The sequence below is a fragment of the Phocoena sinus genome, chromosome 4 (assembly GCF_008692025.1).
Source record: "Phocoena sinus isolate mPhoSin1 chromosome 4, mPhoSin1.pri, whole genome shotgun sequence".
Lineage (NCBI taxonomy): Eukaryota > Metazoa > Chordata > Mammalia > Artiodactyla > Phocoenidae > Phocoena > Phocoena sinus.
In genome coordinates, this window is record NC_045766.1 from 137,621,593 (window position 1) to 137,643,116 (window position 21,524).

The 21,524-nt window shown below is 46.6% G+C and overlaps 1 protein-coding gene across 4 annotated transcripts in view; it reads right to left on the minus strand.

Annotated features, from left to right (window-relative positions):
- The window catches only part of HLCS (holocarboxylase synthetase), a 210,850-nt gene extending 196,469 nt beyond the window's left edge, over nt 1-14,381 (minus strand). Inside the window, exons 1-3 of one of the 4 annotated variants that reach the window (XM_032630644.1) lie at nt 14,021-14,381; nt 9,659-9,796; nt 1,230-1,313 (exon numbers count right to left, since the gene is read on the minus strand). In XM_032630644.1, the coding sequence (XP_032486535.1) occupies nt 1,230-1,313; nt 9,659-9,796; nt 14,021-14,215 (417 nt within the window). In that variant the 5' untranslated portion in view covers nt 14,216-14,381. The remainder of the gene's footprint in view (nt 1-1,229; nt 1,314-9,658; nt 9,797-14,020) is intronic. The other 3 variants (XM_032630642.1, XM_032630645.1, XM_032630643.1) reach the window with 3 other exon arrangements.
- Nucleotides 14,382-21,524: the final 7,143 nt, after the last annotated feature.

Consider the following 21,524-nt stretch of genomic DNA (forward strand, 5'->3'; position numbering starts at 1 on the left):
CCCGACGCAGCCAAAAATAAATTAAAAAAACAAAACAAAACAAAACACTACAATGAGATACTTCATCCTCTACTAGGATGGCTAAAATCAAAAAGATGGACAATAGGGAATTCCCTGGTGGTCCAGTGGTTAGGACTCCACGCTTTCACTGCCAATCTGGTTCAGTCCCTGTCAGGGAACTAATATCTCACATGCCATGAAGCATGGCCAAAAAAAAAAAAAGATGGACAATAACAAATGTTGAGGATGTTGAGAAATCAGAACCCCAGTACACTGCTGGTAGAAATGTAACAGGGTGTACCCTCCTTGGAAGAGTTCATCAGTTCCTCAAAAAGCTAAACAGAGTTTCCAAAGGACCCAGAAATTCCACTCCTAGGTATATACCTAAGAGAACTAAAAATATACATCTACACACAACACAGGTACACAAGTGTTCATAGCAGCATTATTCATAATAGCCGAAGAGTAGAAATACCCCAAATGTCCATCAACAGATAAATGGATAAATAAAATGTATATATCCATACAATGGGATATTATTCAGCCATGAAAGGGAATGAAGTACTGATACATGTTACAATGTAGATGAATCTAGAATACATTATGCTAAGTCTAGGAAGCCAATCACTAAAGGTCACATATTATATGATTCTATTAATGTGAAATATTCAAATCAGACAAATCTGTAGAGATGGAAAGTAGATTAGTGGCTCCCAGGGACAGGACCACCGGAGAGTGACCGCAAATAGGTACATATTTTTTGGGGGGCGGGGGTGACAAAAATGTTCCAGAATTAGATGGTGGTGATGACTGCACAACTACTGAATTGTAATTATACACTTTAAAAGGATGAAATTCATGGTATGTGAATTGTATCTCAATTTTAAAAGGAAAAGAAAAGAGTCTGGAGTCCTCCAAGGTTTCAACACTACCCCACAGAATCATTATGCCTTAGTATTTCATTTTTCTCCTTAAAGAGAATTCAAACTGAATTTAACTTTTCTCCTTAGGCAAACAATAATTTTTTAAGTTGAGAAACAGTGTCTTCGAGGGAAAAATAATAAATGCAAGCCTTTATGGTCAAAAGGTCGACACTCACTAATCAGTCTAGCCTGTTTCGAGAAAGAGAGACCTCAGAGTTGTTAGCTCTACATGTAGCTTTCCCTCCCTTTTACCACCTACTTCTCCCACCTCCTCCCAGACATCCAGCCAGAGTGCGGAGGATTCACCTGGAGGGGCCAGCCTGACCATCGCTTCCGTAGGACTCTGCGTTTCAAATAGGACACCTTTGATCCAGGGTGAAGAGTTGAAGTCTACAATTCAGACAAATATTTAGTTGATTCCCAGCTTTGAGAATGCAGGAAGGATGTCAGCTCAGGAGGATGAGAAGATAAAGTATCGCCTTGGCAAGAGCTGACTTTTCAGATGAGGGTGAATGGGAAACATGAAAAGAAGCAATGCAATTCTGCCCAGAATTTAGTTGTTCAGACGTTGATGTAGCACCCTGCTGCAGCGGGCACTGGCGTGGAGCTGTGCCTCAAAGTAAGCACTTCCTGTAAAAGGAGCCAACAATGAAATCCTCACACCCAGGAGAGACGCAGGAGATAAAGCAAGGGGGGAAGGACAGGAAGCAGCCAGAGAACAATACATACACACGTCCCTGATCAAGTTTCTCAACTAGGCCGGCTGTTTCCTCACCTCAGTGCATTTCCTTTTTCTAGGAACGTGGTCCGTGAACCACAGACCATGCAAACTCCTCCAAGCAGCGCTGCGGCCCCGATCAAAGCAAAGCCGCAGTGTCCCCGGGACTCATCCAGGGTGTCTGCCATCCGCCCGGTGGCTAAAAGCAAACAGGCCACTTCCCATATGCACTTCCAACTGGAGACAAAGGGACAGAGGAAGAAAGGGGAAGTCAAGCAAAAGGCTTACTCCCCAAGATCAAAGGCAAAGAAGCCCTGGTCATCCCTAAACAAGGGGATGTCCTCCTCTCCTGTGCAGCCTGCAGAAAGCCCTTCCATAACCCGAGCTTGGGACTTGAGGCTGCAGTGACTACACTGATGTGTCCACTCCACCCAACTCAACACACACGTGCACCGGGAAGGGGATCCAGGGACCAACGGGATGGGGTTAAACTCTCTACAACAAATTGCCCTTCCCAAGGCTGCCTGCAGCAGGTGCAGAGCTGAAGTTCTGCAGCTAATCGGGCAATGGGAATCCCAACAACCAGTTAGGTGATGGTTAATCTATGTGCCAACTCAGCTAGGTCACGGTACCTGGACATTTGGCCAAACATCAGTCCAGAGGTGACTGTGAAGATATTTTTTAGATGTGGTTCACATTTAAAATGAGTCAGCTTTGAGTAGATATCCTCTGTAATGTGGATGAGCCACGTCTAATCAGTTGAAGGCACTTACAAGAAAAAGACTGAGGTTCCCAGGGGAAGAAGGAATTCTGCCTCTAGACTGCCTTCACACTCAAGCTGCAACATCTATCTCCCCTGAGTTTCCAGCCTCCGGCCTGCCCTGCAGATTTCACACCACAATCACATGAGCCAATTCCTTAAAATAATCTCTTTCTTTCTGTTTCTCTCCCCCGCCACTTCCTCCCTCTCTCTCCCTATATATGTACACATATATGTATATGTATGTATGTGTGTATAATGCATGCACGCGCACACACACACACACACACACACACCCTATTCTGTTTCTCAAGAGAACCCAGATAAATACAAGTTACCCTGAATAAGATCAATGTCACAGCATCGACACTGCTAATTTTCTGGCTCTTTGTTTCTCCTCTTACAAATCAGTGTAATTACATGCTAGGTTTTTAAACATCTAGTAATGAATTGAATGAAGGAAGGCTAGACACTCAGAGATGTGAAGAATCTGAAACCAGGGGAGTAAGGGGAAGAGGTTATTTCTTACTTTCGGTTATTCTCAATGTCTTTTGGGTTTGAAAACAGAAAGGATACAGGAGTACTACAAAATTCATTTTCACTCTATTATTTAAAAAGATACTATGCACCATGGTGCTCTTAAGAGAAGGGTGTTGGAAAATCAAGTGACAGTGTAAGGGATATGACAAGTCCACAGCAAGCAAGAGCTGAAATAATAAAGTGACCCAGGTGAGACTTATGGTAGTTCTGAAAACCGTAACTGACCAGAAACTCAAGAAAAAGGGTGTTCTAATTTTCTGAATAAATGAGAGCTAATCAGAAAATAATAGAAATACCCTTGTCATAACCTTTTTCTATTATGTGTGTTCTTCTTCTTTTTTTTTTTTAACTTTTTTCTTTTTGGCCATGCAGCTCACAGGGTCTTAGTTCCCAGACCAGGGATCGAACCCATGCCCCCTGCAATGGAAGCACAGAGTCTTAACCACTGGACTGCCAGGGAAGTCCCTATCATGTGTGTTCTTTAGATGCTCCATAAGCACCTGAGACCCAATGTCTACAGTGTACTGCACTAGCATCCCCAATTGTTCACTTTATATCCCTGCCCCACTTATGTTGGTAACCCGAGGAGGAGGAGAAGTTTTAACAGACATCCCAAGTGTTCTGGTTATCCACTGCTGGTAACAAACCACCCCAAAATTTAGTGGCTTACACTCATCATTTATTTTGCTCACAGATCTCAATGTGGGCAGAGCTTAACAAGGACGGCTTAACTCTGCTCCACAGGGCATCAGCTAGGATGGTTCAACTGGGCCTGGACGATCCACTTCCAAGGTGGCTTCCTCACACAGCTGGCAAGCCGGAGCCACCTGCCAGCTGGGAACTCAACTAGGACAGTCCACTGAGGATCTCAGTTCTTCTTCGTGGGAACCTTGCCACAGGGCAGCTTGAGCTTCCTCACAGCATGGGAGCTGGGTTCCAAGAACCCAGGTGGAAGCTGCAAGGTTTCTTATGATCTAGCCTTGGAGGTCCCAGAATGTCTCTTCTACCACATCCTATTAGATAAACAAATCACCAAGGTCAGCCTAGATTCAAGAGAGGGGTATAAGACTCCACCTCTCAATAAGAGAAAGTTATTTGCAGCCGTCTTAAATCTACTACACTGAGTTTCAGCCAGCTCTCTCACTCCTCCACTCTGTGTGAGACGGACATGCTCTTCTGGTCTGGTCCCTGCAAGGGAAAGATGTGTGGAGCAGAGCCTAGAGAAGTCGCAGCTTGAAACAGCAGTAGCAAACCTGCTCAGCCTATGTGTGATATGAGCAAAACCAAAGATTTGCTGTTAGAAGCCACTGAAATTCTGAGGTCACCTGTTATTTCAGCAAAGCTGACTAAAACAATGTGCAAAACTGCATTCTTTACAGGGGTCCCTCCACCAGCCCCTCCTGCCATATTCCCTGTCTCCAGGAATGACCCACCATCCACCCCCAAATCCCTCATCATCTCATAAAAAGTTCCTACATCTGTCTCCGTCTCCCCTTCCTATTACCAATACTCTGTGAGGCTCGTCTCCGTTCCCACATGGAGTACAATCTGTTCCAGGTCTGCCTCCCTCCAATCCAGTCTCCAATCTGCCTGAATTGTGATCTTTCTAACGTACAAATCTGCTAATTCTGCTAAAAAAAATTTTTTAAAGGGAAAAGAAAACCAAAAAAGAATAATTTTTTTAAAAAAGAAAAGAAAAATGTTTTAGCCTACTGTCCATAGGATAAAGTCCAAATTCCTAATTAGTGCAAAGAAAACTTTTACAATCTGTGTATCCTGTGTATTTGCCATACTATTAAAGAACATTCAGTTTTGCTACACAAAAACAAGAACAACAAACAGCATGAAGATCATAGATATATTACGTCAGTAACTTTTAAGACGTGCTAAAGATAGGGGAGACAAAAGGAACGTATGTGTGTTGAACATAGATAAAAGGGACAGAACAAAAGACAGTATTCCTCCTAAGCAGAAAGTCATGGATGGACCAAGTAAATCTTAAATATTAGTAAGACACAAATCATGCCACCTCCAGATTGACAGTTATGTCATCCCTAAATCAGCCACCCATTAGGGTCCCATGTATATTCTGCCTAGAAATACAGGTAAAATGCACAGCTTCTCGGCAGGTCACTAGTAAGCCACAGCTCTTCCAGGCGTACATGTCCCAAATCTCTCCAACAGAGCAAGTGTGTGCCCGCCACAGGCATCCTCCATCTGCCAAGTCCCCTGTTTAACCTCAACTCTGGTCCTTGTAACCACACCCTCGGCGTGGAAGGCAGATGCAGCAGAGAGAGACAGGATGTGTGAACACTGCCTAGCTCAGGATTCAGGGGTGCAGTCCTTCCATCCCTCGGCCACCCATCTAAGTGTTAACGGACCCCAGAACTGTCTGTTTCTTGCTGTACATTTGGAATCGATTTAATAAACTGTGCAGTTTGAGCATCTTAACTTCTTCTGTGAGCCTCTCTATTCTGTGACCGCCGGATAACCTGCGTGGTAATGTTCTGGAAAGCTATCGCTGCATCAGGGTAACTTCCCACGTAACACTCCAGCCCCATCTTTCCCCTCTGGCCTTCTTCCGAGCCAATCCCCCAACTCATGCTAATTAGACTCCAACTGTACTGAACTGTGTGCAGTTCTCCAGGTGCAAATGCTGTGTGCTTCTGCATCTGCTGTTCTGACTGAAGCCTTGGCCTCCTTCTTCACATAATTCCTGTCTTTTCCTTAAAGACTCAGGTATCGGGCTTCCCTGGTGGCGCAGTGATTGAGAGTCCGCCTGCCGATGCAGGGGACGTGGGTTCGTGCCCCGGTCCGGGAAGATCCCACATGCCGCGGAGTGGCTGGGCCCGTGAGCCATGGCCGCTGAGCCTGCGCGTCCGGAGCCTGTGCTCCGCAACGGGAGAGGCCACAACAGTGAGAGGCCCGCGCGTACCGCAAAAAAAAAAATTTTTTTTAACTCAGATATTACTTCCCGCCCCTGGAACATCCTTCCTGACGCCACCACATCTGGATAGATTCACCATCACCCCCATACTCGCTTTCCCAGAGCACTCTTCACAATGAACTTTTTTTTTTTTTTTCCCGGCACGCGGGCCTCTCACTGCTGTGGCCTCTCCCGTTGCAGAGCACAGGCTCCGGAAGCGCAGGCTCAGTGGCCATGGCTCACGGGCCCAGCCACTCCGCGGCATGTGGGATCTTCCGCGACCGGGGCACGAACCCGTGTCCCCTGCATCGGCAGGCGGACGCTCCACCACTGCGCCACCAGGGAAGCCCCACAATGAACTTTAATTGTTCCTTTCCTTAGCTGTCTTCTCCCTGACACTGTGAGCTCCTTAAGATCACCGTGACTGTCGTCTCTAAATGCATCTTTCATCTCCATACGACATACCTCCAGCCCTAGTACACAATCTGGCACATAATAGGCACTCAGTAAACCTTGGATGGAGGAATGAATGAAGGCCTTGATAGAACAATAGGAACATGAGTGAATTTTCTGCAATAAGAGAACTGTATTAAGTTCTTTGGGTCAGAGATTCTTACAGAACAGGACTGCTAATGTAAGCACAGAAGATACTGAAAATTGAGCTGAATCTGCCACAACCCATTGGTATCTACTATGGCACCTAACAAAATAATTAGAACACAGTCTACTGTGCAGTAAATATCTGTTAGTGAAAGAATGACTGAGTGAAAATAGGCATATGTGAATGCTACATCTTTTAAACTTAATTCCTGAGATTCGTTCATTTGCTGTCGGGGGTGTGTAGAAAAACCACAGATGCAAGCCATCTGAGATATCCAAAGTTTTCAAAAGATGTCATTTTCTGACATCTGTAAGAACGGTATTGCATCTGTAAGCATGGTATTGTCCAATCCTAAAAATGGGAAAGAATGTAAGGTCTCAACAAGTTCAAAAGTCTTTCCTCCATAATGTATTTGCTGTTAAATATCTTAGGATCCTGTCAAATTCAAATGACTTTAGAGTTAAGTGAAAAATACATAGAGTCATAAGAGCCCCCAAGCTGCAAAATCCCATCAAACAATCAACCTGAATGGTAACAGCAGACCGAGAAGACAGAGACCTGTGAAATCAACTCCTTTTTAAGATCTGAAGCCCAGGGACTTCCCTGGGGTGCAGTGGTTAAGAATCTGCCTGCCAACGCAGGGGACACGGGTTCGTGCCCTGGTCCGGGAAGATCCCACATGCCGCGGAGCAACTAAGCCCGTGTGCCACAACAACTGAAGCCCGTACGCCTAGGGCCCGTGCTCCGCAAGAGAAGCCACTGCAATGAGAAACCCGTGCACGGCAACGAAGAGTAGCCCCCGCTCGCCACAACTAGAGAAAGCCCACACACAGCAACAAAGACCCAACGCAGCCAAAAATAAATAAATAAATAAATTTTTTTAAAAAAAGAAAACTTCAACTTTTAATCTGATAACTTCAGTTTTCTTATCTTTAAAAATGACAATAATGGACTTTCCTGGCAGTCCAGTGGTTAAGACTCCACGATTCCACTGAAGGGGGCATGGGTTCGATCTCTGGCTGGGGAACTAAGATCCCACATGCCACACACCACAGCCAAAAAAAAAAAAGAAACAAATTACAATAATATCTTGTAGAATTGTAAGCATTACAGGTAATACATATACATGCCAAGCAGGGGCTCAATAAATTTTATCATTATTATCATAAGTATATATAAGGCTTAATAAAACAGTAGGAACCTGCAGGAGAAAACATAATGTCATAGCATACTAGGCTATTCTCAGGCTACCTGTCAAATCCTACGCCCCCTCCCGAGCCCCAAACAAAGGAGAGTTTCCTGCTCTCCTTTACTTCATCTATCTCCTAACTCTCATTTCTATCCACCTTGAGTTGTAGTCAATTATTTCCAGTCTTATTCCTCTCTTCCTTTTTGTTCATCCAAATCCAATGTCTTTTTTTTTTTTAATATTTATTTAATTTATTTTTGGCTGCGTCGGGTCTTAGTTGTGGTACTCAGGATCTTCGATGAGGTGCACAGGCTTCTCTAGTTGTGGCGAGCGGTTTTTCTATTTCTAGTTGTGTCGCACAGGCTCCAGGGCGCGGGGACTCTGTAGCTGTGATGCCTGGGCTCCAGCTGAGGCAGGCGAGCTCCGTAGTTGTGGCACGCGAGCTCAGTAGTTGTGGCGCGCGGGCTCAGTTGCCCCGCGGCATGTGGGATCTCAGTTCCCTGACCAGGGGTCGAACCCTCGTCCCCTGCACTGTAAGGCGGATTCTTTACCAATGGACTACCAGGGAAGTCCCCAATACAATGTCTTAAAGACAGTGTTTGTGAGATGGAGGTCCAGTGACTATGGCTTTCTGTCATCAGCAAAACCCCTCCTGGACTATCAACGCGGCAGGCGGGGAACATTCGGTGGGTGAGTGAAGGCAGAAAGGACTCATCACAGACACCCAAGCAGAAGCAGCACACAAGGGGGGTTAGGGTCGGATTTCCATGAACCTGAGAGGTACTGGCTTTGGTCAGAAGGCATCCATGGAGAGCTTACGCCAGAGTACAACCCCACTGGATGTGTGTCTAGAAAGATAACTGGCCATCCAGAGGAAACCGCACTGAAGGCACCCAAGATGGGATGACATCTTCACAGTTTCAACAAAAAGATAATGAAGAAGAGAATGGAATGAGGAGGGAGGGAAGTGAAGGAGTAAAGCGGAGACACCTGGGGAGTGGAATTAGTAGAACTCCTAACCGAATGGCAGGAAGGATGCAGGAGGGGGTGAAAGGAAGCACAGTTTGGGGTGTTCACCTGAGATTTTCTTTTTTTCCAGCAGAGGAATATAAACAACCAGTGTGGGACACATTACTGAGTTTGAAGTGCTTTCAGAATACTTGGGGTGAAATCTCCAGGAAGTACGCGGCAATATAAATCATCTGATTTTGGAAGCAATAAGTTGTGGGGCGGGAGCCTATGACCTGGGGAGAGACTTGAGCAGCACTGCACAATAACATACCTCAAGCCTCAAAACAACTTAAAACACAGGCAGCTTTTTTCTTTTTCCTTTTTGGCTGCACCGCATTGCATGCAGGATCTTAGTTCACCAACCAGGGATCAAACCCGCGCCCCCTGCAGTGTAGAGTGGAAGCACAGGGTCTTAACCACTGGACTACCAGGGAAGTCCCAAAACACAGGTAGGTTTAAATCTAGCAGTCACATTAAAAAGATAAAAAGAGGGCTTCCCTGATGGCGCGGTGGTTGAGAGTCCGCCTGCCGACTCAGGGGACGCGTATTCATGCCCTGGTCCGGGAGGGTCCCGCGTGCCGCGGAGCAGCTGGGCCCGTGGGCAGTGGCCGCTGGGCCTGTGCGTCCAGGGCCTGTGCTCCGCAACGGGAGAGGCCACAACAGTGAGAGGCCCGCGTACGGAAAAAAAAAAAAAAAAGATAAAAAGAAACAGGTGAAAGTAATTTTACATACATACATATTATAATTTTTTTTTCCCCCGGCCGTGCTACACAGCCTGCGGGATCTTAGTTCCCTGACCAGGGAGTAAACTTGGGCCCAGCAGTGAGAGTGCCGAATCCTAACCACCGGGAATTCCCTACCAATATATTTTTATTTAACCCAAAATATCAGAAAAGAAAGGGAATCAATCACAAAGGCCAGGAAAGAGCACTCATAAAAATACCAAATTAGTTTTGATTACGGTACACAAATGAAAAATATGGTACTCACAGTTTCCGAAGAGGACGGTGGTCTCTGTAAAGTGTCACCTTGCACCCAAATGCTCTCTGTCACAAATGCTATGTGTTCTGCTTCAAGTATAAAAGGAGAAACCAGAAACAGGGCCCATTTGTTCAAGTCATCAATGGACTGGATAGAGGGAAAGAAACACAAAAAGGAAGGATTCAATATGACTTCAAACCACAACTGCTATTTATATCAACATCCAGGACAACCCCGCCTCTGCAATTCCAGGTGGCATCTAAATAAATAAGGTCAATGGATGCTTTCCTATAGACCACATTAACCCTGCATTTTTTTGTTTAACTGTGACTGTTTAAACAGCTGCAACATCCCTCAATGTCTCATGACAGTTTTAAAATCTCTAGACATTTCTTATCAAGCAATTAATTCTGAAACTTATTCCCACCATTCCTTACTGCTGAGAGCATGTAGGAACCTTCCAAATTACAACTTGGAAGCACATTTAAAGATGAGGCAGCTCAGGGACTTCCCTGGCGGTCCAGTGACTAAGGCTCTGTGCTTCCACTGCAGAGGGCACGGGTTTGAGCCCTGGTCGGGGAACTAAGATCCCACATGCTGCTCAGCATGGCCAAAAAGAAAGAAGAAGATGAGGTGGCTCAGAAGTGCATGATGGTCAGCAGAAGCCTGTTACTGACAGATGCCCGAAGGGCTATTCCTCCTTTTCCTCCAGCCATTACAGCATCAAGATTGGTTAGCAGGGACTTCCCTGGTGGCGCAGTGGTTAAGAATCCGCCTGCCAATGCAGGGAACACGGGTTCGAGCCCTGGTCCTGAAGATCCCACATGCCGCGGGGCAACTACGCCCGTGCGCCACAACTACTGAGCCTGCGCTCTAGAGCCCACGAGCCACAACTACTGAGCCCACGTGCCACAACTACTGAAGCCCGCGCACCTAGAACCCGTGCTCCACAACAAGAGAAGCCACCACAATAAGAAGCCCGCGCATAGCAACTGAGAGTAGCTCCCGCTCACCACAACTAGAGAAAGCCCTCGCGTAGCAACTAAGACCCAACACAACCAAAAATAATTTTTTTTTTAATTTAAAAAAAAGATTGTTTAGCAGATTGGATGTGTCCATTAGTCTCTGCTCTTCTCCTGAAATTTCTCTAAAAGGACTGTACATTAATCTACACTAAAAACAACGCACATCCTTAGCAGAAAAAGCTGAAATCTAAGGCTGCCCGTGGGGGAGGGGCTTATCATCACCCTGCCCCCGCAAAAAAAAAAGGCATTTGGGTCAAGCTCCATAGTTGCTTATCAGTTCAAATCTGCCCTTGATGGGAAGATCAGAAAGTATTCTCACCAGGCCTAGCAACCTGGCACAAAGCAGAAGCTTAATAAATATCTGCTGAACCAATGAATGAATGAAAATGAGGGAGAAAAAACCTCCTCCTATGGGTAAACATAATTACCAATATAATAGTTAAAAACAAAAAACAGACTGTCCACTTTACTCATAGAAAATGTGTATATTAAACAAAAAGCTTAAAATTTCCGGTTTGTATAAACTCTCTTTGGTGATACTTACCAGTTCTTGGGGGACCTTCAATTATATAAACATACACTTTCAGTACTTATGCATATGATTTTAAGTATATAAGGTATGGAGACAGCAAAGGTATAAGATTCAGTTCTGTAAAGTTACTTCAGCCCAGGTAGACTGACAATAGGTATATACTGAACCAAATCACCAGCCCCACGATATCTGCAATCTTAAGTAACAGTAGCTAATCACAAATAGTCTTTGTGACTAAAACTTTGTGAAAAAAGTTTTCACAAAGTCTAGTCTTTGTGAAAAAAACTTTCCAACTGTAGGCCTCGAACATCAGAGCTTAAACTCAACAACCACTACTTCATTTGCTGAAATACTGAGTAACTATTACCGGTCAAGCTGCTTAGCTAAACAGACCCAGTTCCTAGGGAGAAAAGGATAAAAACCGGACATAATGGAAAAGAATATATATATATATATAACTGAACCACTCTGCTGTACAGCAGAAATTAGCACAACATTGTAAATCAACTATACTTCAATTTAAAAAATAATGTCACAATAAAAAAAATTAAAACTGGAAATATGAAGTGCAATTTAAAGTCTTTGAGGATACAGAGCTGGCTGGTCACATCTAGTCTGGAAACTCAGGGACATCTCTGTGAGACAGTGATTTCTGGGCAAAGCTCTAAGGAAGACAGCAAGTTACAAAACCCCGAAAGCCCAAAGCCAGTTTGGCCCAGGTGTCCCTACACCCTGCTGGAGCAGTCAGCAAGGGCTGAAGAGCATTAGTTACAGTTATCAAAGCTAACAGAAGCCCAATAAAGTCATGGAGATGTGCAAAAGTAAAACTGTCTCCCAAGAGAATTAAAGACATTTGCATCTCATTATTTTTTGGATGTTCATTATTTCTATTCTAATCTAAATCTCTTAGAGGTGGTTTTTTTTTTAATAAATTGATTGATTGATTGGCTGCGGGTCCTCATTGCGCGCGCGGGCTTTCTTTGGTTGCAGCCAGCAGGGGGGCTACTCTTCCTTGAGCTGTGTGGGCTTCTCATCAGGGTGGCCTCTCCTGTTGTGGAGCACGAGCTCTAGGCGTGGGGACTTTGGTAGTTGTGGCTCGCGGGCTCTAAAGCGCAGGCTCAGTAGTTGTGGCGCATGGGCTTAGTTGCTCCGCGGCATGTGGGATCTTCCCCGATCAGGGATCGAACCCGTGTTCCCTGCATTGGCAGGCAGATTCTTAACCACTGCCCCACCAGGAAAGTCCCTAGAGGTTATTTTTTAAGTAAATGAATCCAGTTTGGAAACCACTACTATAAAAAAATCCACCCCTCAATTTTTCCTCATTTTATTATCTTTCTCAGTCAGGGTTCCTTACAAGAATTAAGCCCTCCTTCCCTCAGGAGTCCACTGTATGTAATGAATGAACACCTAGGCGATATTACATATGCACTCTCTTAGAACTTATCATATTCTGTGTTATACAGTATACCAACAAGGATGGGTATTTTTAAAAAATAAATAAATTTATTTATTTATTTAATTTTGGTTGCTTTGAGTCTCCGTTGCTGCCCGCGGGCTTTTGCGGATTTTTTCTAGTTGCGGCGAGCGGGGGCTACACTTCGTCGCAGTGCGCGGGCTTCTCACTGCGGTGGCTTCTCTTGTTGCGGAGCACGGGCTCTAGGCGCGCAGGCTTCAGTAGTTGTGGCGCGCGGGCTTAGTTGCTCCTCAGCATGCGGGGTCCTCCCGGACTGGGGCTTGAACCTGTGTCCCCTGCATTGTCAGGCAGATTCTTAACCACTGCGTCACCAGGGAAGTCCCAGATGGGTATTTTTGATTTGTAGCATCAAAGTATAATCCCATGTCTAAGCATAACCTCAACAAAATATTCAAACCTGAGATAAGATTTTAATTCCCACATGGTGTATGGTTTTACACACAAAGAAAATCTCATTTTAATGCTATGAGTGATCGAACTTTCCAGAAGGAAGAGGAAAGGACAAGAAACCCATCAAAAGCAAAACACTTTTAAATGTTAATGACAAAGTGGGTGAAGTCAATGGAAATTTGCACAGAACTGCACTGTGAAGCCCATTTCTGATAGCTGAGTGGGAAGAACTATTGTTCCCATTCACAGAAAGAGAGCTGAGGTTTTGCAGCGATCAAACGGCAGTCCCAGGTCACACTGGGGGTGACAGAGCCGGTTGAACTTACAGCCTTATAGCCACCAGGCTAAGTACTGGGCCAAAAGACAAGACTGTGTGCAAACCGAAACTAAAAAGATTCAGAGATAATCAGTAGGTGCCCGACTGGTAAATGACGCAGCTGACAGGAGCGGGGGACAGGGCAGTTTTTGTCACCTCGGGAACACCTGACAGAAAGCTGAGGATTTGCTGTCTTTCTCTGAAATCAGGTTCAACCAAACTCCAGCCCACAGGGTAGGCGGGAGAGGATGTCAGGAAAGAGGCTCTAGGTGGGCACTGCTCAGGTGCTAATCGACTCCGCACAGGCACAAGCCTACTTTGCACCGCCAAGAGCCAGGCGACCATACGCTCGCGCCGGCACCCCGTGGAGAGGAGACCAGATCGCCTGTCACAGTTTCGGTCTCATCCAGGCTTCCATGGGCATCGCGTGCAGTGGAGCCCCGGAGCCTGCCGCTCCCCAGACCCCACGTTCGCGACCTCGCGGCGGTGCAGAGGGTGCCCCCGGGCTGCACAGCCCAGGGCGAAGCGCGGGGTCCCGGGGGCGCTTCCGGCCCCGGGCAGACCCCGAGGCCGCGCCCCCGCCCCGTCCGGCCCCGCCTTCCGCGCCCCCCGGCGCCCGCGCTCGCCCGCCCACCTGGCTCTCGCCGACGCAGAAGACGCGGCCGCCGCGGCTCAGGCACACGCGGGCGCCCCGGGGCTGCGCAGCCGCGCGGCAGAAGGTGAAGGAGCAGTGCGAGGCCCGCAGCTGCTGCACCGTGGTGCGCACTAGCGCGGCGGGCCCGCGCCCCCAGCGCGCCCACAGGTACAGGTAGCACAGCGTGATGAGCATGGCCGGCCGGCCGGCGGCGGAGCGCGAGCCCGGGACGCTCGCACCACCGGCCGGCCCGCCAGAGCGCTCGGCCCCGCCCTCCCGCCGGCCGGAAGAGGCCGCGCCGCCGGGGAGAGGCCGCGCCGGCTGGAGAAGGCCGCGGGGTGGCGGGGGAGGGGGACGTTTGTATGGAGGGAGATGGGAGGCCTGGACTGGAGGGAGGGGTGTGGGGAAGGGAGGTGATGGAGGGAGAAGAGAGGCCGTGCCCGGGGAGGTGAGTGGGAGGGGATCAGGGGAGGCCATTCAGGGTGGAGGGTGGAGGTAACGTGATGGAGGGAGAAGGCGGGCGGTGAGGTAGGTTGGGGACCTGGGGGGTAAGCCCGGTAGCCCGCTTAAGCCAGAGTCTGGCCTCCTTTGCTTGAGGGGAGGGAGGCGGAATGAGGAAGGGGTCGTGTATATGTTTATAACGTCAGCAGCCGACATTAACCAGCCAGCACCGTACCAGGAGCCAAAGTGTGCTGATACAACCGCTGCCCAGTCCGAGTGGGAAGATGAGGTGAGGCTGTTTTTATTAGGTTATACTAGGCCTTCCTGCAAAAAGGACTTTAAGATAAATGACATAAATTCATACAGTGCAATAATAAGTGTATTTCTGGACTCTTAAAGTAAGGACAGGAAACAAGTTGAAGACAAGAGCACTGAAAAGGCGGCCTGGTGCTCTTGAATACGCGGGTCACCAGTTTCACTGTGATATCCTAAGATCAGTAGAGAAAGTGATACAGGATTCAATGTTCTTGTCCCCTGAGAGAGGCATCATGATTCCTCATGCTGACAGAGGTTTCTCCCCGGAACCTCATTTTTTTTTAAAGGCAGTAGGTAAAGAACAGGGTCCTCAACAGCTCTGACGCAGAGCAGAGGTTTTCCCTAGGTTGCTTCCTGTTCTGGCATTCGATGTAAGTGGATGGCATACGGCAGTAAAAGCAGTCAGGGAGGCCACTCCCAAGTCTTTTCTTAATCCCAGGGCTGATTTTTAAGTACCCTGACCATTTATTCATCTGCTTTAAAACAGCAGTATAGGAAGCCCACTTTCAGACCCTCAGGCTTCCTCTCAGATGACATAGAAAATTCTTCTCGTGGCATATAGCAACAATACATTTAAAAAGAGAGAGAAACCAAAAGGAAATAACTAGACTCAAAAACAAGACAAGCATCAAGTGGACCAAAAACTGTAAAAAGACAGGAAGCGATGAGCAGGGCTGAAGCCACATCCTACATGTGCCTACAGGGCAGCAGCAGTTGGGAAGTAGATTCTGGCGCAGTAACAAGACCTAAAATTGTGTCACTGGAGGAACAAATGAGCCAGAGTCTCATCTGAGGAGGGACTCCTCCCATCCACGATAACACAGGGCTAAGCAGTCAGGAATTTAGAAAATGAAAAGGCTTAACAGAGTGATTAACCCTAATGTTCTACTGGAAGAGCACTTCACTTAGCCTTCTTGGAGTTTGCTAAATTATGGCTCTAATGACCAGCCTCTCCTCCCCGCCCAGCTAGGAATGGAGAGGTCATCTCTTCTACCTGAAGGAGACAAGCATTCCTAGTTTTTCCAACTTCCTTAAGAGCTTTGCACCCTCTGCTTCCCACAGGCACCATAACTCCATCTGGCCAGATGGGAACTTTCCAGGTTTGCCCTTAGATGCTTCAGGATGTCATGGTCTCAGAAAACATCATGGGAAAACGTGAGGATCAACCAGTTCTCGGTTACAAAGGATGGGGACCATAGTGGGTCAGTATGAACTGAGAAGGGGGTAAGGTCCCTTCCGGACCCTTGGATTGAGGAACACTGATACCATTTACGCCCAGGAAGGAATACAGTAAGGCTGGTAGAAGGGGAGGAATAACAGAAGTCACACAGTAGGCCCTGTTTATGATCCCACATAAAATGATGTGAAAAGGCTCAGGGATGGAGCTTAGGTTCATCATCCCCAGGTAGCAAAGGGGAAAGATGTAAAAATAAGACATCAGGGGATCTTACTGTATATGTCCCTGATTCACATCCTGTAGTCCCTCACTACTCAAAATTTGGTCCTTGGATGTATTGGGATCACCTGGGGACTTGCTAGAAATGCAGGATCCCATGCCCCACCCCAGAACCACCAAATCAGTATCGGCACTTTAACAAAATCCCCAGGTGATTCACAAAGTTCAAGAAGCAGTGCTAAAGCCACCTCTGTCATTCCCTGCATCTGGGTTGCTCTAGACTCGTAACAAGCCTCTTCCAAATTGGTGCAGAGAAAAAGACCGGAGTAGGAATTTAAAAGCAAGACTCTGTGATTCATAGGAACGTCACTACAGGAAGGAAGGCACTGCTTGACAGCCAAGTGACTGAAGACCACCTCAGTAGTAATCCATCAGAATGATTGGCTTTCTCTAACAACAGCCTTCCCTGGGACTAAACTGGTGGTCCAGTGGTTAGGACTCCACATTTCTACTGCAGGGGGCAAGGGTTCGATCCCAGGTCGGGGAACTAGATCAGGCATGTCATGCAGCACCACCAAAAAAAAAAGTACAACTACTTTCCCGTAATCGGTCTCTAGTCTCCAGCCCTTAGGAGACATGCCCCGGAAATGATGGTTTGGGGACAGGGCAGAGTGTAAGCCAAAAGAATATTACTTCTCTAGGGAAAGCTGTCCTGCCCCCATTAAATAGATGACTGCTCCTCCCCAGGGGAAGCCTGTTATACTGACGTCAGCTCTGTCTGAACTTGGAAAGCATTCAGAACGCTAATAAGTCAAATGACCAGAGCTGGGAAGGATAGTTTGTTTTTGAAATAACCCGAGTCTAGTAGGAAACTTGAGTAGACACTGAAATTTAAATAGCCGAACTGTAGGGACTTCCCTGGTGGTCCAGTGGGTAAGACTCCTTGATCCCAATGCAGGGGGGGCCCAGGTTTGATCCCAGCTCACGGAACTAGATCCGGCATACGCGCCGCAACTATGAGCCCGCATGCCGCAACTAAAGGTCCCGAGTGCCACAACTAAGACCCGGTGCAGCCAAAATAAATAAGTAGCTGAACTGTAAACAGTTCACTTTTAGCAGTTAAAGTACATAGTCTCTATTTTGTAGATAAAAGAAAACTGTTCCCTCCACAACAGTGTTGGACTGCTAAAAACAAATGATATTCAGAGATCCCCAGAGTCTCAAGAATGGCCATCTATTTGAAAAGTTGGCCTCCAAAAAAATAAATAGATATTTAATTTCCCCCCCCCCCCCCCGCCATGCCCTGGGACTTGCGAGATATTAGTTCCCCAACGAGGGATTGAACCTGAGCCCTCAGCAGTGAAAAAACAGTCTTAACCACTGGACCACCAGGGAATTCCCCAGATATTTAATTTAAATCATGAGGTTTCGTTGGTAAAAAGTATAAAATGTGAAGAGCTTTTCTTTGAATATTTGACTGTCTGGAAAATGTCAGTATGATTATCTGCATACACATATGCAGTTAAAAATCAAGTGAATTAAGGTTTTTAAACCAATAGTCCTTTTTATTATTGGTTTACACTCAAAAAGGAAAATGTATAGATAGAAATAAGCTACTAGCCAAAGAATAGATCAGAGGCTTGGGCCAGGATCAGGGCCTCAGAGGGAAACAATTGTTATTTAAATCTTGCTGATTAGCAAATGCCCAGGCCCTATAAAGGTAGGGATCAAACCAACCACCACCACCACTACCCTTGGTCAGAAACTAATTTTGTACCAAATAATCCAGCATGCCACAACTACTGAAGCCCACGTGCCTAGAGCCCAAGCTCTGCAACAAGAGAAGCCACCGCAATGAGAAGCCCGCGCACCACAACGAAGAGTAGACCCCGCTCACCACAACTAGAGAAAGCCTGCACACAGCAGCGAAGACCCAATGCAGCCAAAAATAAATAAGTAAATAAATAAATTTATTTTTTAAAAAAACCATTTGGCAGATAAACATGAAAAGGTGCTCAATCTCAAAAGCACCCGCAAATTAAAACCTCAACGGGAATTGGTATATGCCCAACAGACTGGCAGAGATTCCCTTCTTAATACCTAAAACCGTGGCTTCTCTCCTCATTGCTCAAAGATCTAACCATTCTCAGTTTTCATCCCTCCCATTTTTCCGCACCATTTGCCTCCCTGGCTAATGGTGTCTCTGTCTCTACCAGTCAAGGAAATAGAAACCACTGATGGAGGATTTAATACCGAGAGTTGGCTACAGACACTCTGAAGGTGCTGACTCACCAAACACGGACAGGGAGGCGATGGAGAGAACAGAAACAGCAGAAAGCTGCTACCCGCCTGCAGGAAGGTGGGGTGACCTCAGCCTAGGAGGCAGGGGTGCCTGGGGGAAGCCAGATGGAGCCACAGGGAAAAAACAGCTGCTGCCGTGGATGCTGGCGGAGCTGGAGAGAAGGGGAACTTCCACTGGCTTCTCCATTCCTCTGGCTTCTGCTGTCCCGTGGCTGAACCTCTCTGGAAGCCACACAGCAAGGAGCATCAAAGAACCTCCTTCCTTGGGAATCACTGGAGAGAGGGGACTCCTTGCAGAGGGTGGGAGGGGATCTGAGAGAAAACAGGCAAGTAGCCAGCCCCCATCCTTTCTGAAACCCTTTCCTGGAGCTCTTTCAAAATTCACTTGGTGGGGATGGGGGAGTGGGGAGGGACCACTCATTTTCTGTTTGTAACTGTGTTATGTATGGGCTGATTTGTGGCGACCCCCATGCCCCGATGACAAAAATTCTTACATTGAGGTCATGAACCTTAGTACCTCAGAATGTGACTCTTTTTGGAGATAGGGCCTTTAAAGTGATGATTCAAGTAAGATGAGGTCATATGGGTGGGCCCTGGTCCGGTATGACTAGAATCCTTTAAGAGATTAGGACACAGAGGGAAGACCATGTGAAGATACAGTGAGAAAAAGGCCATCCACAGGCCAAGGAGGGAGTCCTCAGAAGAAACCAACTCTGTGAACACCTTGACCTTGGACTTCTGGCCTCCAGACTGTGAGGAAATCAATTTCTGTTGTTTAAGCCAGTCTGTGGTACTTTGTTACAGCAGCCAGAGCTGACTCATACATCGTAGCTCTCAGTAACTCTTCTGTCTCTCTTACCCTTCTTTGAACCATCGGGCACAAGTGAGTCTTTGCCCCCAACTTCTGGCCTCACCTACGTTCTCTTCCTTGGTGGTCCCATTTGCTCTTGGTTTCAGTGGCCACCGCTCTGGCCACAATGCTCAGATCCTCTGGCCTCTCCCAGGCTCCAGTGCCACAATTATTGCTTCTGCATATCTCTATGTGGATGGTCTCTTGGTATCTCAGGAGCAACAGGAATAAAACCAAATGCATTTTTCTCCCACAAATTCCCTCTTCATCTTGATTTCTCTGCCTCTGTTAATGACATCACATTCTCCTTTTCACTGGGACCTAGAACTTAGTCATCTTGGCGTCCCTACTCCTCTCCATTCCTGCATCCTGTTTATTTCTGTTTCAGTTGATGGTACCACCACACACTGTCTCAAGAGTCTCCACTCCAGGCCCCCATTCTGCTCCACGGGAATGAACATGATAGCCTCCTCGCTAATTCCCTGCAGGCCTCTTGTTTCCCACTGCCCTGCTTACACCAGGACTCCTCCATTTGACTTTCTCAAGTGCAGCCCCAGTGCCGTCACTCCCCTTCTCAAACCCTTCAGTGCCCGCCCCTCACCACCAGCAAGTGCAGGGGCTCCTGCCTGGTACTCAGGACCCCCCTTAGTGCCATCCATTCCCTTATTTCACATCTGCGCACCCAGCACTGCTTGCCACTGTGCATGTCCCTCCATTTAACCCTCTCTGTATGGGCGCTGCTGTCCCCATCTTGCAGAGGAGGAAATTGAATTTTAGAGCAATTAAATGACTTGCTTAAGGTCTCACAACTACTGGATATTTGGGAAGCTGGGGGTTGAATTTATGACTTTCTGGCTCCAAAGTCTTACTTGATAAACTGGGCAAACTGGGAGCAAAGAATGCCATATGCACAATGATCAGTAAACAGAAATGGGACTCAAGATCCAGGAGGGAACAGGTGGCAGAAGGTTCAGGGTGTGCCACTGGGAGCCCTGAAGACCGCCATTGGTACCCAGATCAGATAGGCTGGAACTGTCCAGAGTTTCCACACACCCACAAAGCTGCTGTGGGATTTCATCAGGAGCACCAGGGCAAACGGCTGATTCTGGAAACACAAAGCATACGCCAGTAGACACAGGGGGCTTCTGATACAGTTTCTGTACAACAGCTGAATGTCACTAATTCATTACTGTTTTAAGTATAGGAAAATCCAGAGTTAAAAACTCGAGTCTAAATGCAATGTGGTAAGTAAGTAAATAAATAAATGCAATGTGGTATCCTGAATTGGATCCTGGAACAGCAAAAGGACTGTAGTGGAAAAACTGGTGAAATCTGAAGTCTGTAGTTTAGTTAATAGTATTGTACTAATAATGTTAATGTTATGAGGTTTCTGTTTTGGTTTTTGGTGGCTTTTTTTTATTGGACTAGAGTTGATTTACAGTGTTGTACCAGTCTCTGCTGTATAGCAAAGTGACTCAGTTACACACATATATACATTCTTTTTTATATTCTTTTCCATTATGGTTTATCCCAGGAGATTGAGCATGGTTCCCTGTAGGAACAGTAGCACCTTGTTGTTTATCCTGTGTGTTTTGATAAATCCATGGTTGTATAAGATATCAACACTGGAGGAAGCTAGGTAAAAGAACTCTGTACTATTTTTGCAACCTGTTTGTAAGTCCAAAAGTATTTCAAAATAAGTTATGAAAATTAAACGGTGACCTTCCACAGAATTTCAATGGCATTTTTTCCCTTGTCCCTAACTGGTTATGTGGTCTTTTTTTTTTTTTTAATATTTATTTGGCTGCCCTGGGCCTTAGCTGAGGCATGTGGGATTTAGTTCCCTGACCTGGGATCCAACCAGGGCTCCCTGCATTGGGAGTGTGGAGTCTTAACCACTGGACCACCAGGGAAGTCCCTAGCCATGTGGTCTTAATTAAGCACATCATTTCATCTCTCTGGACCCCAGTTTTTCAGCTATTTTAAAAAGTAGGAGGGACACAAACCAGATCATCTCTAACTTCCCCTTCAAGCTCTGAAATTCTCAGATCCTAATACATTTACACCATGATTCAGTTTGCAAGGATTTGATTTGCAGTGACCTCATTCACCTCCATATGCCCAGTATTCAGCACTGCGGTATAGCACAGTAGGTGCTGCATAAAAGTTTCTTGAAGCTAAACTGGCTCATACCTCTAGTA